Source organism: Saccopteryx leptura, chromosome 1 (assembly GCF_036850995.1).
Source record: "Saccopteryx leptura isolate mSacLep1 chromosome 1, mSacLep1_pri_phased_curated, whole genome shotgun sequence".
NCBI classification, from domain to species: domain Eukaryota; kingdom Metazoa; phylum Chordata; class Mammalia; order Chiroptera; family Emballonuridae; genus Saccopteryx; species Saccopteryx leptura.
The window spans coordinates 339498601-339512562 of NC_089503.1; the positions used below are offsets into that span (position 1 = coordinate 339498601).

Consider the following 13962-nt stretch of genomic DNA (forward strand, 5'->3'; position numbering starts at 1 on the left):
CTCCACCCCCCCCCTTCCTCTCTGTCTCTCTCTTCCCCTCCCGCAGCCAAGGCTCCATTGGAGCAAAGATGGCCCGGGCGCTGGGGATGGCTCCTTGGCCTCTGCCCCAGGCACTAGAGTGGCTCTGGTCGCGGCAGAGCGATGCCCCGGAGGGGCAGAGCATCGCCCCCTGGTGGGCAGAGCGTTGCCCCTGGTGGGCATGCTGGGTGGATCCCGGTCGGGCGCATGCGGGAGTCTGTCTGTCTCTCCCCGTTTCCAGCTTCAGAAAAATACAAAAAAAAAAAAAAAAAAATTCAGACATCCAAAAAGGAGCACCTAAAAATAAAAGCTTCGGTTCTTGTAAATGGATGAAGTGATAGTCAGTTGGTCTAGTTCGTGCACCTTCCCAAGGTGCTTGATGTGAATCCATGCCAAGCTTCTGGCTGGGCACACATTTTTTTTTTTTTGAATGCTCAGTTCTATAACTTTCAGGTTGTCTTCCTTGCTCCCCTCCCCTATCCCCCACCCCCCACCCCAGGCCCCGCATGGCTGGGGCCACTCACCATAGCATCACAAATCAGGTTGCCCATGTTGCATTCTTTAAAGCGGCATGATTGAGTGGAGCCATCTAGATAGACAATTGTTTTCCCCAATTCCTGGGAAGAATAATTATCTAATTTTACCCGCCATTTGTTAATGTCTGCTTTTATGTTTGGATCTAGAAGAAAGCAAAATAGATACATCAATAACAACAACAACAACAAAAATCAGTCTTCAGTTAAAGCCGATTTCACATTGACCTAAATTTTGAAGACGGAATCAAACATCATTTGGCCTACCTGTGTGAGAAAACATTTCTTTACCATATTTATGTATATTTTGATTTTGACTATGAAATTTCCTTTGGAGCCTCTATTCTGTTTCCTGGCACTAAGACCTGGAATGGATGTTACTTTGAATGCATTCTGAGTATCTGAACATCAGTTCATCACATCTGTATGAGTTCCTGTTGGCTCACCTGGGAAAGCACTGGTGGTGCAGTGGGCGATGAGAAGCCCACAGGCAAGTACTAAGGGCCTGCTGAGGCTCTGCTGTCTGTGTGGTCTGGTTCCCTCCCTCTGGCTGCTGAGAGGTCCGAGTCGTGACCATCACCCTTCAGAGCCCTGTGGCCCCTCACTGCCCATCCCTCCCTGATCTGATCGTGCAGGCGAGGAGTGTAGGAGTGTGTTTATGTGTACTTTATGAAAATGGATGACATAAAAGATATTTTTACTCTGAGTCCAGACAAAAAAGGAAGAAAGATACTCCCTCATTTGATAAATAAAGAAACAGAAGCCCAGGAAGCTGGGCACACTGCGGGGGGTGGGACCGGCTGGAGCCCTGCTCTGCCCAGTGCGGACCCCTTTGCTTCAATCGCTTGCTTCTCTGGACATGAGCTGAGAGTGGCTTTCCCATGCCAGCGCCAAGCTTGAAAAGGCACAAGGCAGGGACGGAGTCTGATGTTAAAAGGATCTGAAGCGCAAAGGATAAGCTGTGGCATTTGGGTGTGTTTTAAATCTTTACCCATGAAAACGATAAACTCAGGGAGAAGCCTGATTCTTCAAAAGTATTATAGTATTGTCCTGAAATATTAACCCCCCCCCCAAAAAAAGGAGAAAACAATTCAGCCATCTAATTTTTGGTTCAAGGGAACACTGCCCTGAACTTCACATACCTTCAGGAATGCTGCTGTTGAGAAGAATGGGATTTCCATATGAAGTGATGACATTTCCTTTTGCATCAAACTCAACCTTCAAATAGCCTAAGTATTTGCCAAAAGCATAGGCCTGGACCACAGGAACCTTCCGTCCATCATCCGAGGTGACTATGAATGGGTAATTCCCAGCCGGCACCTCTTTGGAAGGTGGTTTGCCTAAAATAAAAGGGCCAAAGCTGATCAAGTCAGCCCATGTACATGACCGGCTGTTGGCCAGCGGGCCACTGGCCAGAGACAGTGAATTCTGAATCGCTGACTTGCCGACCGCTGCTCTGCACAGCTGGTCTCCCAGAGCCCTGCTTGGACACCTGCCCGTGTTTCTGAATGCCCTCTAGCAGAGGAATCCTTCCGTTCTCTCCTCAGCAGGCGTTTGCTGAGCTCTTCCTGAGTCCAGGGCACTGCTGCGGGGGACGCAAAGGTGCAATGCTGCAGACATTCTCCTGGCTCTATCCCGCCCTGGCCCCATTCTCACCAGCCAGGTGGAACAGCCACTTCACTGCACTTAAGGTTCCTCACCTGTAAAACAGGTGAACCAATTCCTACTTCATAGGGCTGCTGAGAGACTGTCTAAACTCCCAAGCTGTGCCTGGCACACGGTAGATAATAAATGTATAGCTCTCTTATGAGGCGATGGAAACCTTTAGAAACGTTAAACAACCCCCCTCCTCCCAGAGCTTAGAATCTCTGATGAAACATGAACAGAAATGACAAAGGGCCGTCTTCAGGTTTTGTGGCTAAATCGTGGGTCCCCTTAGTGACTTCTGGAAGTGCCACTTTCACCCTGTTGGTTGACCAGCAGCCACACAACACTCCCGCCCCAACCAGACCTCACACCAGTGGTTGTGCTGACTCCTGTCTCAAAGTGGACCTTGAGTAGAGCATCGAAGCCACTCACGCCCAGAGGCTGAGAGGCCCACCCCACCACTGCCTCCGGCCACATGCCTGAAGAGGATAGGGAGCCCTGGCCTTGCATCCGTTGGCACCCCTCCTTCAGGCACGCTACAGCTGAGGGCTTACCTCCTCGGAGACAATGGCCTAGACTGGCTGGTTCTGATAGGATGGATACTTAGACCCGCTACTGTTTCTAGCACCACCCTCACCACAGCCAGGAGCAGTCCTGCCTCTCAGGTGTTTCGAGGGCCCAGGGAACTGCCGCTCGTGCTGCTTACTCACACAGACCAGTTTTGAGAGTCAGCCAAAGCCAGGCCCGGGGCTGTATCTCATTTAGTCCTGCACGAATCTCAGGAGGCAGATCTTCTCAGCCCCAATTTATAGACCAGAAGCCTGGTGGTCACAGGCAGGGTCCCCAAGGTCACATGGGTGGTGTGTGAAGGGGGCACACTGAAAAGCAGGGCTGTGAGGTACTGGAGCTCTGTTCCCTCCACTGACCAACACAACCTACGACCTGCCAAAGCCGGCAAGAGCTGGTCGCCGAAGGCCACTGGTCAGGTCAGATGCAAGCCCAAGACCGCACCGCAGTGCCCTACGCCAGTGGTCCCTAACCCCCGGGCCGCGGACCGGTACTGGTCCGTGGGCCATTTGGTACCGGTCCGCAGAGAAAGAATAAATAACTTACATTATTTCTGTTTTATTTATATTTAAGTCTGAACGATGTTTTATTTTTTAAAAATGACCAGATTCCCTCTGTTACATCCGTCTAAGACTCACTCTTTTTTTTTTTAACTTTTTTAAAAATTTTATTTATTTATTTTTTACAGAGACAGAGAGTGATTCAGAGAGAGGGATAGACAGGGACAGACAGACAGGAACGGAGAGAGATGAGAAGCATCAATCATTAGTTTTTCATTGCGCATTGCAACACCTTAGTTGTTCATTGATTGCTTTCTCATATGTGCCTTGACCATGGGCCTTCAGTAGACCGAGTAACCCCTTGTTGGACCCAGCAACCTTGGGTTCAAGCTGGTAGGCTTTTGCTCAAACCAGATGAGCCCGCGCTCAAGCTGGCGACCTCGGGGTCTCGAACCTGGGTCCTCTGCATCCCAGTCCAATGCTCTATCCACTGCACCACCACCTGGTCAGGCTAAGACTCACTCTTGACACTTATCTCGGTCACGTGATACATTTATCCATCCCACCCTAAAGGCTGGTCGTGAAAATATTTTCTGACATTAAACCGGTCCATGGCCCAAAAAAGGTTGGGGACCACTGCCCTACGCTGTTTCTGGGCTTGTCTTTACACCAAAGACCAGCTACAGGAGGGTTCTGGGAAACCCACCCTCGCTCTGCTCCTGTGCCGAGAGCAGCCCCTGCAGCTGCGACTGCCAGCACTTCACAAGCAGGAAGGAGCTGTTGCCAACCTTAGTTTCCCATTTTCTTGCTCCCTTTGGAGAATAAAAAAGAAAAAGGTCTTGGAACTTGACTCTTACAGAGCAGCTGACGTGAGATGCAGTGCAGCCCCTGTCCCATCTCCATCTGCATTGTACAGCTTTAGGGGCTGACAATCGTAGGTGATCTGCAGCATTGCACAGTAGCAGGGCAGATTAACATTCTCATCATCCTCATTCTGTTCTGTGCTGGTCCTCCTTTGGGCAAGCCTGGAACCTGCTTTTTACTTCAGAGGGCCAGGGTGTGTGGTAGCCCCCTTCTACCTTCTCTGCTGGCAAGGGTTACCAGTGGATGATTCTCCTAGCCCTGAGCAGCTTGGGGAGGTGAAGTTCCAAATATACCCACAAGGTGGTGCAGAACACACGTCCAGGAGGAAACAGCATTAAATTAGTTTCAGAAAGGGAAGTCTGGCAGTTTCCTGCAAACCCAAGAGAAGGACAAGCCTGACTCTTTTTAGCTTGCATTTTTCAGCCATCTAAAGCCATATCTGAACTTGAACAGAGTGTAAAAGTTAGAAATCTGATGATCGGTCAAATGCCTCATCAGATCAACATACACTCTATATAAAAGAGCCATGGACCCCAGATCCCATCCTACAGGGAACATTCTCCAGTACTGAAAGTGTGTGATGTCCCTTTTTTTTAAAACAAGAGATGCCATCTGTGTCTTAAATGGACTTATTTAGGTACCAGAAGGACACTCCCCCTGTAGCTAGTCTCTGCCTCCTCCACAACTGAGCCCTCTCTGCTCCCCCTGAACTTGGCAACCCCAGAAGACCATGGGCAGAGAAAACAGTGCAGGGCTTCACATTTTCCACACCATTCTATTTTCTGCCCCAAATGCTCACGCCCCAAATATTCTCTCTCTACATGGGGCCACACATCTGTCTTTAAAAACCCAACTCAGCATCTTGGCAGGAGAGATGTTATTCACCAGAACTCTATTCCAGCCCTCTAGTAAAAAAAGTAATCTGGGAACCAAACTTGAAGAAAATGTGAAGCTGCGGGCTGACATTTAAGGTTGGTAAATGGGGCATTTCCTAGCACATGGTGGGTGTCTGAGGGAACCTACCAGGGAGAGCCCTGCCCCGCCCTGCCCTAGGAGCCTGGCCACCGCAGCCCCTAAGGAATGGGATCGTTCCAAGATGAGAAGGGGCTGAGAGGGTGGATCATGTGGTGACAGAGGTGCCAAGGAGCACACCTGTGACATGGTTTTTAATTGGCTGAATGAGTTATAGAGTATTTTAATGCAGTCCATGTTATGGTTTTAACATACATGGGAACCGGTTTAAGAACTTCCAAACTTTCTATAAAAGGCTGGATAGAAATAATTTGGTGCACAGATGAGGTTTTATTAAGTTGCACACCTGAACCTGTACCCCAATAAATTCAACTTAAAAAAAATTGGTAATTAGCATATTTCACATCATTGCTTCTAAGAGACTTGACTCTTTCTTTTTAATTATTTGAAAGTGCTCACTTCCACCAGACACTGCTTTTATCTGTCCATGTCTGTACATCTTTCTGGCAAGCCGCAGTTGTGGTCACCATTATCTTATGCCCGGGTCACTGCGACGACTCGTACCTGGTTTCAGTGTATCTCTTTTTCCCCTCTCTCTAACCCAGGCTCCCTACAGCAGCTGCAGTGATCTTTCCAAAACATAAATATGATCACGTGCTCCCTGGATGAAAATATTGCTTACTGGTCTTAGGCAAAACACTACAGTTTTTGGCATAAATATCACAAACTATTTCACCTACATGATGTGGCTCTTGACTTTGCGAGCTTCATCCAGACCATCCGCCCCGTGCTTCCAGCCATCTCAGCGCCTGTCATTCCCACCCCCACCCCCACGGCCTTCCAGTACGGAGCGAGACCTGGTGCTAGAGGCCTACATGTGAATTACATCATTTTGCTTGTTTATTCATCTGTAAAATGAATCAAAGAGCAATACTTGCCTTACAGGGTTGTTGGGAGGATTAAAGAAGTTAATGTAACAAGTGAAGCCTGACTTAGGTAAATGCTCAATAAAGATCACAGATGATTATGTATACAGTTATCTCTTGCACATCTTTCTGATCTTAGCCCGAATGTCATTTCCACAGAAGACCACTCTCTGATGATCCCCAGGCTTGGCCAGGCCCGCCTATGTGTATGCTCTCATGGCACCTTGTACTTGTCCCTTCAGGGGGTGCTCTGCAATTTTAGATTGTAGGGGTTCAGAACAAGTCCCCCCAAATGTGCCTCTGGGGCATGCAGATTCGAGCTAAAGGCAACGGGGGTTATTTGGGTTCAGGAGAAACTGCTGCCCCTCCCCTAACTACCTAGAAGCATTTGAATTAGGACCTTGCCCGAAATAAGAGATTATCAGAGATCACCTTTCTTAACCTATAACAGGGCAGGGCAAACTTGTAATGACTGAGCATCTGCCCTTCTTATCGCCCTGAGACTGACCTTCGTCCCCAAGGTGCCTTACCTCATCCTCAGCTCAGAATGTCATATGTACCCATGTTTCCTTTCTGTCTCTGAACCTTTCAGGTATGTGAGATTCACATGTGTGTATGTTAATTACATTTGGTTATTTTCTCTTGTTAATGTCTCATGTAGATTTAATTATTAGATCAGTTGAAAGAACCTTGAAGAAAACGTTTTTCCTGCCCTAAAATATAATGTACACACTCTATTGATTTATTTGCATACATATTGGAATAGGAGAGACTATTCCATGATGTGACCACTGCCGGACCCACCCGCTAGATTCAGGCCAGAAAAAATTGCTTCCTGGAAATCCCAGAGCCTATCTGATGGACCCCTCTCCACTGCTCCAGACACGCTGGTTCCTAGCAGAGTCTGTTATCCTCTGCCAGGCAAGTATGTAAGTCATCTTCCCTAATCTGGGGCAGGTCACAACCAGCGCCCTTTTCCATCCCGCCCCGTCTATAAAACCCCTCAGCACCCGCCACGTGGCACTGAGGATATACACACCATCTTGCCACCGCCTAAGACGTGTCTCCCTCGTATGCAAGTTCCCTTAATAAACTTTTGATATAATGATGGAGTTGTCAACCTCTTTCATTGGTCTCAGCCCTGGGAAATTTTATTTAACGGTCGGTATCTCTTTGAAGACAATAAGTTCCACGAACATAAGGGCTGCTGTGTCTCTGGAGTCTGCCTAGCACCTGTGAGGTGGTTGATAAATGTTGAATGACTCAGCTTAAGTAATTTAAACAACACTTTTCTATAAATCAGACAAAATCTTTACGCTTTCTCTGTGGTGGAATCCACTTGTAGAGAGGAGCAATGCCTGCGTGTCCACCACAACGCCCCTCAATTCAACTTCCTTTACTAATGAGCTCGGTGGGGCTCCCAGAATGGAACAGGATCTGGGAGTCGGGTTTTGGTGCTAGCTCTGTTTCAGTCTGTTTTCATGACCCTGGGAGAGACATCGAGCTCTTGGAGCCTAAATGCATGTATTTTCGAACTTTGTAAAATGAGATGTTTGATTAGTGGCTTAAACCAAAAGCGGTTTAAGGTGTTCTGTTTGTCTGTTTTTTTTAAATCTCTGCACATGTTGTGCACACAGGAAGTTTTGTGACAATGTGATCCATAAGCAGGCTGCTCAGGTGGTGAAGCGTGAGCGGGACCCTGCCACGGCGCTTTGCAGGGCAGCGTGGAGACTGCTGGTCCACATGGGCTCTGTGCCAGCCAGGAAGGCCTGCTGCCATGTCCCCTGCTGTTGGTATAGCAGCAGCTCTAGATGTTCCGGGCTCCCTCCCATCTTCACAGTGGAGTTAAGAGGTGGTTGGCAACCAGAGGGCCGAGTCATGGTCTTCTGGCCATCTCTGTTCCCGACCATGATGTGCCCACTGTCTTGACTCCTTCAGGGAACTGAAGGGGCCACGTGATATTTTCTATATTCAGACTGTGTCCCTTTATTTTGCACATGCTTCAGTTTACTGCTCTGATTCTTGCTCTTGGACATTCAGTGACAACTGGGAGTTTTAAAAGAGATTAATTATGCATATTCAAGGAGGGTCCAGGGAGGATGGTCTAGATCAGCGCTTGTCAACCTTTTTCTTCTCATGGCACGCATAAACTAATCACTGAAATTCTGCGGCACACCAGTTGAAAATTGTTGATCTAGATCAGTGGTAGTCAACCTGGTTCCTACTGCCCACTAGTGGGCGTTCCAGCTTTCATGGTGGGTGGTAGCAGAGCAACCAAAGTATAAATAAAAAGATAGATTTAATTATAGTAAGTTGTTTGATAAAGATTTATTCTGCCAAACTTAGCGAAAATCTGACATAAAGTACGTGGTAAGTAATTATTATTATATGCTTTAACTTGCTGTAACTCTGCTTTATAAATTTTATAAAGTAAAGTTACTTCCCTACTTTATAAATCACCATTACTGTGGAACCGGTGGGTGGTTAGAAAATTTTACTACTAACAGAGATACAGAAGTGGGCGATAGGTATAAAAAGGTTGACTACCCCTGATCTAGATGAAACTGGCTTAAAATTCAACCCACGCTATACTCAAGCCTGACTGGTTTGGGCAAATCAGGGAGCCCTGCAGGGAACTGGCTACCACACATCACTCACTCACTCGTACAGAGCACCACGAGTGCCCAGTGTTCTGGATGTCCACTGCCCGTGGGGGCAGGTCTTTGCTTCATTGTCATGCGACCGAGAGAGGCTGCTTGATGGAAACAGAACAGGCAAGGAGCAAAGCCCGGCTCTCCTGTAGGATCTGACCATCCCCAGGGCTTAGTGTCCTCCCAGATACCAGACTTCCCATATACTATTTACATTATAGAACAGAGTTTTATGAAACAAATGAAAAAAAACAAATCATCCTGGTTGGGTAGCTCAGTTGGTTAGAGTGTCATCCCAATATGCCAAGGTTGCGGGTTTGGGCCCTGGTCAGGGCAGATACAAGGACCAACCAATGAATAATGCATAACTGGAACAACAAATCGATGCCTCCCCCACCCCCAAAACCAATACTTTTTAAAAAATATCATAACATAGCCATTCTGAAACTAAGGGCCCTTATGACTTTGATAATACTTAATTTTAAATTCCAGCTCTAGAAATTGTATTCCCTCCCCCCCTTCTCATACCCCTCAGAGACCTAACCTTTCCCCCAGATAACCAGCAGTTCCCAAGGCAGCAGAGAACAGTATCTGGACCCACTAAGGTCACAAGGTCCAGACCTCTGGCAAGCTAAAGATAGCATCTGCCCTGAGTTATGTTTCAGTTCCTGAGCCCTAATATGAAAAGACCCTCTAGCTACTGTCCCATGAGACTGGGCAAGGGGTTGCCAGATAGGACCTCAGAACTGTCCTCGGCCCTGGCCTGTTGGCTCAGTGGTAGAGCGTCGGCCTGGTGTGCAGAAGTCCCGGGTTCGATTCCCGGCCAGGGCACACAGGAGAAGCGCCCATCTGCTTCTCCACCCCTCCCCCTCTTCTTCCTCTCTGTCTCTCTCTTCCCCTCCCGCAGCCGAGGCTCCATTGGAGCAAAGATGGCTGGGCACTGGGGATGGCTCCTTGGCCTTTGCCCCAGGCTCTGGAGTGGCTCTGGTTGCAGCGGAGCGACGCCCTGGAGGGGCAGAGCATCGCCCCCTGGTGGGTGTGCCGGGTGGATCCAGGTCGGGCGCATGTGGGAGTCTGTCTGACTGTCTCTCTCCGTTTCTGGCTTCAGAAAAATACAAAAAAAAAAAAAAAAAAAAAAAAAAAGAACTGTCCTCGAGATCTGAAGAAATAATCTATTACCTTTCCCTCACCTCCAACCAATCAGTTCCCAGCATGACCTTGAACCCCAAACCTCACAGTGTCTTGTGATTTTGCCCTATTTAATCTGTAACCCACATGCTATTGGGGAGTCCTATCTTTAAAGCATGAACTCTCTATAGAGAGCCAACTCAATATTAAACTGTTTTTTCCTTTCCATACTGCAAACTCCTTCTCGTGTATTCCTTTGGGCCAGCGCATGCAGGCAGGCAGACTCAAGTTCAGAACACTGGGGTCCTGGTAACAGTCCTCTGGAGCTATCACTCGGGCCTGTTCAAATGCAGAGTCCAAAGGAAGGGGATGGAGAGTGGGAGACTGATTTTCATCGGAACACACCCTTGTGGTTCCGTTCACCAACTGCTCTTTTCAGAAGTAATACCTAATTTCTTCAGATTAATAAGGGGGTACACATGGCCATAAAATCACATACACCTGATACATGTTTTAGGGAAAATCAGCATTTAGCTGGAGAAGGCATTCCCAGGGAGGACACGTCCAGTGATCCAGTGGAAAATGCTGTGGGTTGTGCTCAGCGAAGGATCTTCACAGCAGATTCCCACAAATCATCCCTTCCAGTCACGCTGGTGAGCAAGGGAGCATGCAGTGCATGACTGAAATAAGCTTATCAAGAGGACCGAGAGATCATCTGGCTTGCAAAACCTAAGCTCTGCTTCCAAATCCTGACAGTGTATTTATAAATTACCATATAGATGAGCATGAATCCACAACCATCGGAGTTTCTAGGCCTGGGAGAATTTTATAAACAGAGGACAAGAGAATTGAGTGAGACACAGATGGGTTGCTTTGGGATAAAACACTGCATTTCTGCATCTTTATCTTTTAAATGGAACGAGATACGTTTGGTCATTGTATCTTTAGATCTGATTCTCAAATTGAGCATACGTCTTTTTTAAAAAAAACCTTTTAAGTTATTTATTCATTTTTAGAGAGTAAGGAGAGAGAGAGAGAAAAAAAGAGAGGGAGGAGAAGGAGGGAGGAGCAGGAAGCATCAATTCCCATATGTGCCTTGACCAGGCAAGCCCAGGGTTTTGAACCAGCAAATTCAGCATTCCAGGTCGACGCTTTATCCACTGCGCCACCACAGGTCAGGCCTGTCCTTTCCTTTTTCTTTTCTTTTCTTTTTTTTTTAATTTAACAAAAGATATTTATAATAGTCCAAGTTTTTAAAGTAACCAAAATTAGCCCCAAGATGCACTCGCTTGTGCTAAGCCCCACATCCGCAAACCAGAACCTAATCTACATTTCTAGGCTCAGCTCTCCTAGAAAAGGAAGGCCTGGGCCAACCAATTGGCGCTGGCCTGCTCAGCACAAGCTACCACGATTCCCTTTGCTGTGCAGAGAGAAAGCAGCCTGTTTTAACCAGTCAGCAAAGGCCCAGGGTGTCTTCCTTGTGCCTGTTCACTCTGGTCTGTAAAATGCTCTCAGAGCTCCTTTTATATCTGCTGAGATGGGAAGCTGCCCCCATTCACGAGCCGCTGAAATAAAAGCCTACTAGTTCAGTAAACTTTCTGTGGAAAATTTTCTTGCAATGAAGTTTAGGATCAATGGTTAAATTTATAGAGTCTAGAGCGTCCGCCTGGCGTGAGGAAGTCCCAGGTTCAATTCCCAGCCAGGGCACACAAGAGAGGCGCCCATCTGCTTCTCCACCCCTCCCCCTCTCCTTCCTCTCTATCTCTCTCTTCTGCTAAGGGTGGCTCCTTGGCCTCTGCCTCAGGTGACAGAGTGATGCCCGGATGGGCAGAGCATCGCCCCCTGGTGGGCGTGCCGGGTGGATCCCGGTCAGGCGCATGCAGGAGTCTGTCTGACTGCCTCCCCATTTCCAGCTTCAGAAAAATCCAAAAAAAAAAAAAAAAAAAAAAAAGTAAAAGCATAACAAGATTAAAAAACTTATTTGTAGTCCCACCAACCTAAGGCAAATTAAATTTTTGAGTGTGAATTTATACAGATAGATAGATGATAATTGATAGATAGATAGATAGATATGAGGGAAAAATAGGTGGTAGAACCTATGTTAGGGAAAAACTACTTTCTGTTTAGTAAAACACCTGGGAGAGGACAGGGGTCCTGGGGTCCCTGTTCCTGTCCTCTTGCCTGAGGTGGGGAAGGCAGGCGCCCCGACTTAGACCAGGTTGTAGGAGGGGTTGTGAAGGTGCAGGCAGGGAGCACTTATCTGTATAAAAATAGTGGGAGAAATTCTGAGTTTTGGGAAGCCTTAGGTGAAAGGGGTGGGGACAGGAGTCAAGAAAAGAACAGGGAAGGGAAGAAGAAAGTCAGCCCTTGCGACCCGCCCTGTGGTGGCTCTGGCAGAGGCAGGGTTTCCGGCTGTGCTGTGTGGGGTTCACTCCCCTGTGGTGACCGCAAACGTGCAGGGAAACTGCTTTGTGTGGATGATGTTTTGGGAGAGCAAAATGAAAGGTCAGCTGTCCATATCTGGGTTCATGCTGTGTGGATAGACAAAAATGGTTTGAAAGAGTCAAGACCAGAGGTGAGTGATAATTCAACAGAAGTAAAAGTTAGAATCAAGGGGACCAGAACTAATAGGGGATCCCCAGGGTATAATCAGATTTGGGAGAAGGGGGTGATAAATTCCCAGAGTCTCCCAAGTTGTATGTAATAAAGAGCATTTTCATTTATTAAAGGGAGGAGTAATCCCATAAGTTAGCTTGAAAACCTGTGACTCTCATATGGTTACAGTTATAAAAATTTTTTTCTGTATGCTCCTCTTTTTCATTTAATAGTACATGTATTTCCCCATGTTGCAGAATATCAAAAAAATTGACATATTTGTCTTGGACCTACTGTGCTCCGGGGCCTAGTTCTGTTCAAATATTACCTCATGTAACTCCTACAACACTCTCTGAAGTAGTTTTATCACTGTAACCATTTTTTTAAAATTTATTTACTTTTTTAGATTTTATTTATTCATTTTTATTAGAGAGAGAGGGGGGAGAGAGAGAGAGAGAGAGGGAGAGATAGAGAGAGAACAGGGAGAGGAGCAGGAAGCATCAACTCCCATATGTGCCTTGACCAGGCAAGCCCAGGGTTTTGAACCGGCGACCTCAGCATTCCAGGTCGACGCTTTATCCACTGCGCCACCACAGGTCAGGCCTGTAACCATTTTTAAAACTAAAAAAACTGAAGCCCAGAGCGGCTCAGTCACTTGTCCCAGGACAGACAGACAGCAGTGACCAAGCCCAGGAGGAAATGAAGCTGGTCGGAGTCCAAAGCCCTTTCCACAACCTCTGACGGGCAGGAGGGTAGGAGAACTGAGGGCCATCTCAGAAAACGAGCAGGCAGGAACTAAAGCAACACAAACAGCAGTCTTGAGAAGAGATTTGTACCTTGCGGTAGGAATGGGCTTATGATTTCATAACAGTTGGCCATCAGCTCTCTTTATAACTTGACCCTGCTGAATAACCCTGGCCTTGTTTTATTGTTCTTATTAGCTTTGGGTTTGGCTAGTCCCACTTTACTTTGGAGAACAGTTTCATAAGACATAGCTAAAGCCCTAACCGGTTAGCTCAGTTGGTTAGAGCATCATCCCAAGATGACAAGGTTGTGGTTTTGATTCCTAGTCAGGGAAACAACCAAAGAATGCACAACTAAGTGGAACAATAAATGTATGCTTCTCTCTCCCTCTGTCTCTCTCTTTCCCTTCCTCTGTCTGACCCTCTAAAATCAATTAAAAAAAAAACTACTTTAAAAAAAAAGACATATTTAAAACTCATCAGTGTCATATGGCTGCAAAAAAATCACTAACCAAAAGGCTTTGCTCCATTAAGGAAGCTGTTGCTGAGCCTGGAGTATGGCTAGAAGTTGACTGCAAGGTCCTGAGTGAATGACAGACCACTGAAATAAGCAAGTTTCTGTGCCACCAAGGACATCATCTTTGAAGCTATGAGCCACTCTGCCCTTTGGCTGATTCTCCCTGCAACTTAATACACCACAGCCCATCTGCAATCCTCCCTGATGCTAAAGGAATAGTTCTTTATTGGACAGTGTTTAATGGATGTGGTAAATAATAAGACTATTTTATTGTGCTAAAAGGCACAATTATCTAAACCAC

At 46.9% G+C, this 13962-nt stretch overlaps 1 protein-coding gene across 1 annotated transcript in view; it reads right to left on the bottom strand.

The window, feature by feature from the left end:
* The window catches only part of NT5E (5'-nucleotidase ecto), a 61946-nt gene that overhangs the window by 9949 nt on the left and 38035 nt on the right, over positions 1-13962 (bottom strand). The window contains exons 4-5 of the mRNA XM_066358928.1: positions 1694-1891; positions 543-697 (exon numbers count right to left, since the gene is read on the bottom strand). Of these exons, the coding sequence (XP_066215025.1) occupies positions 543-697; positions 1694-1891 (353 nt within the window). The remainder of the gene's footprint in view (positions 1-542; positions 698-1693; positions 1892-13962) is intronic.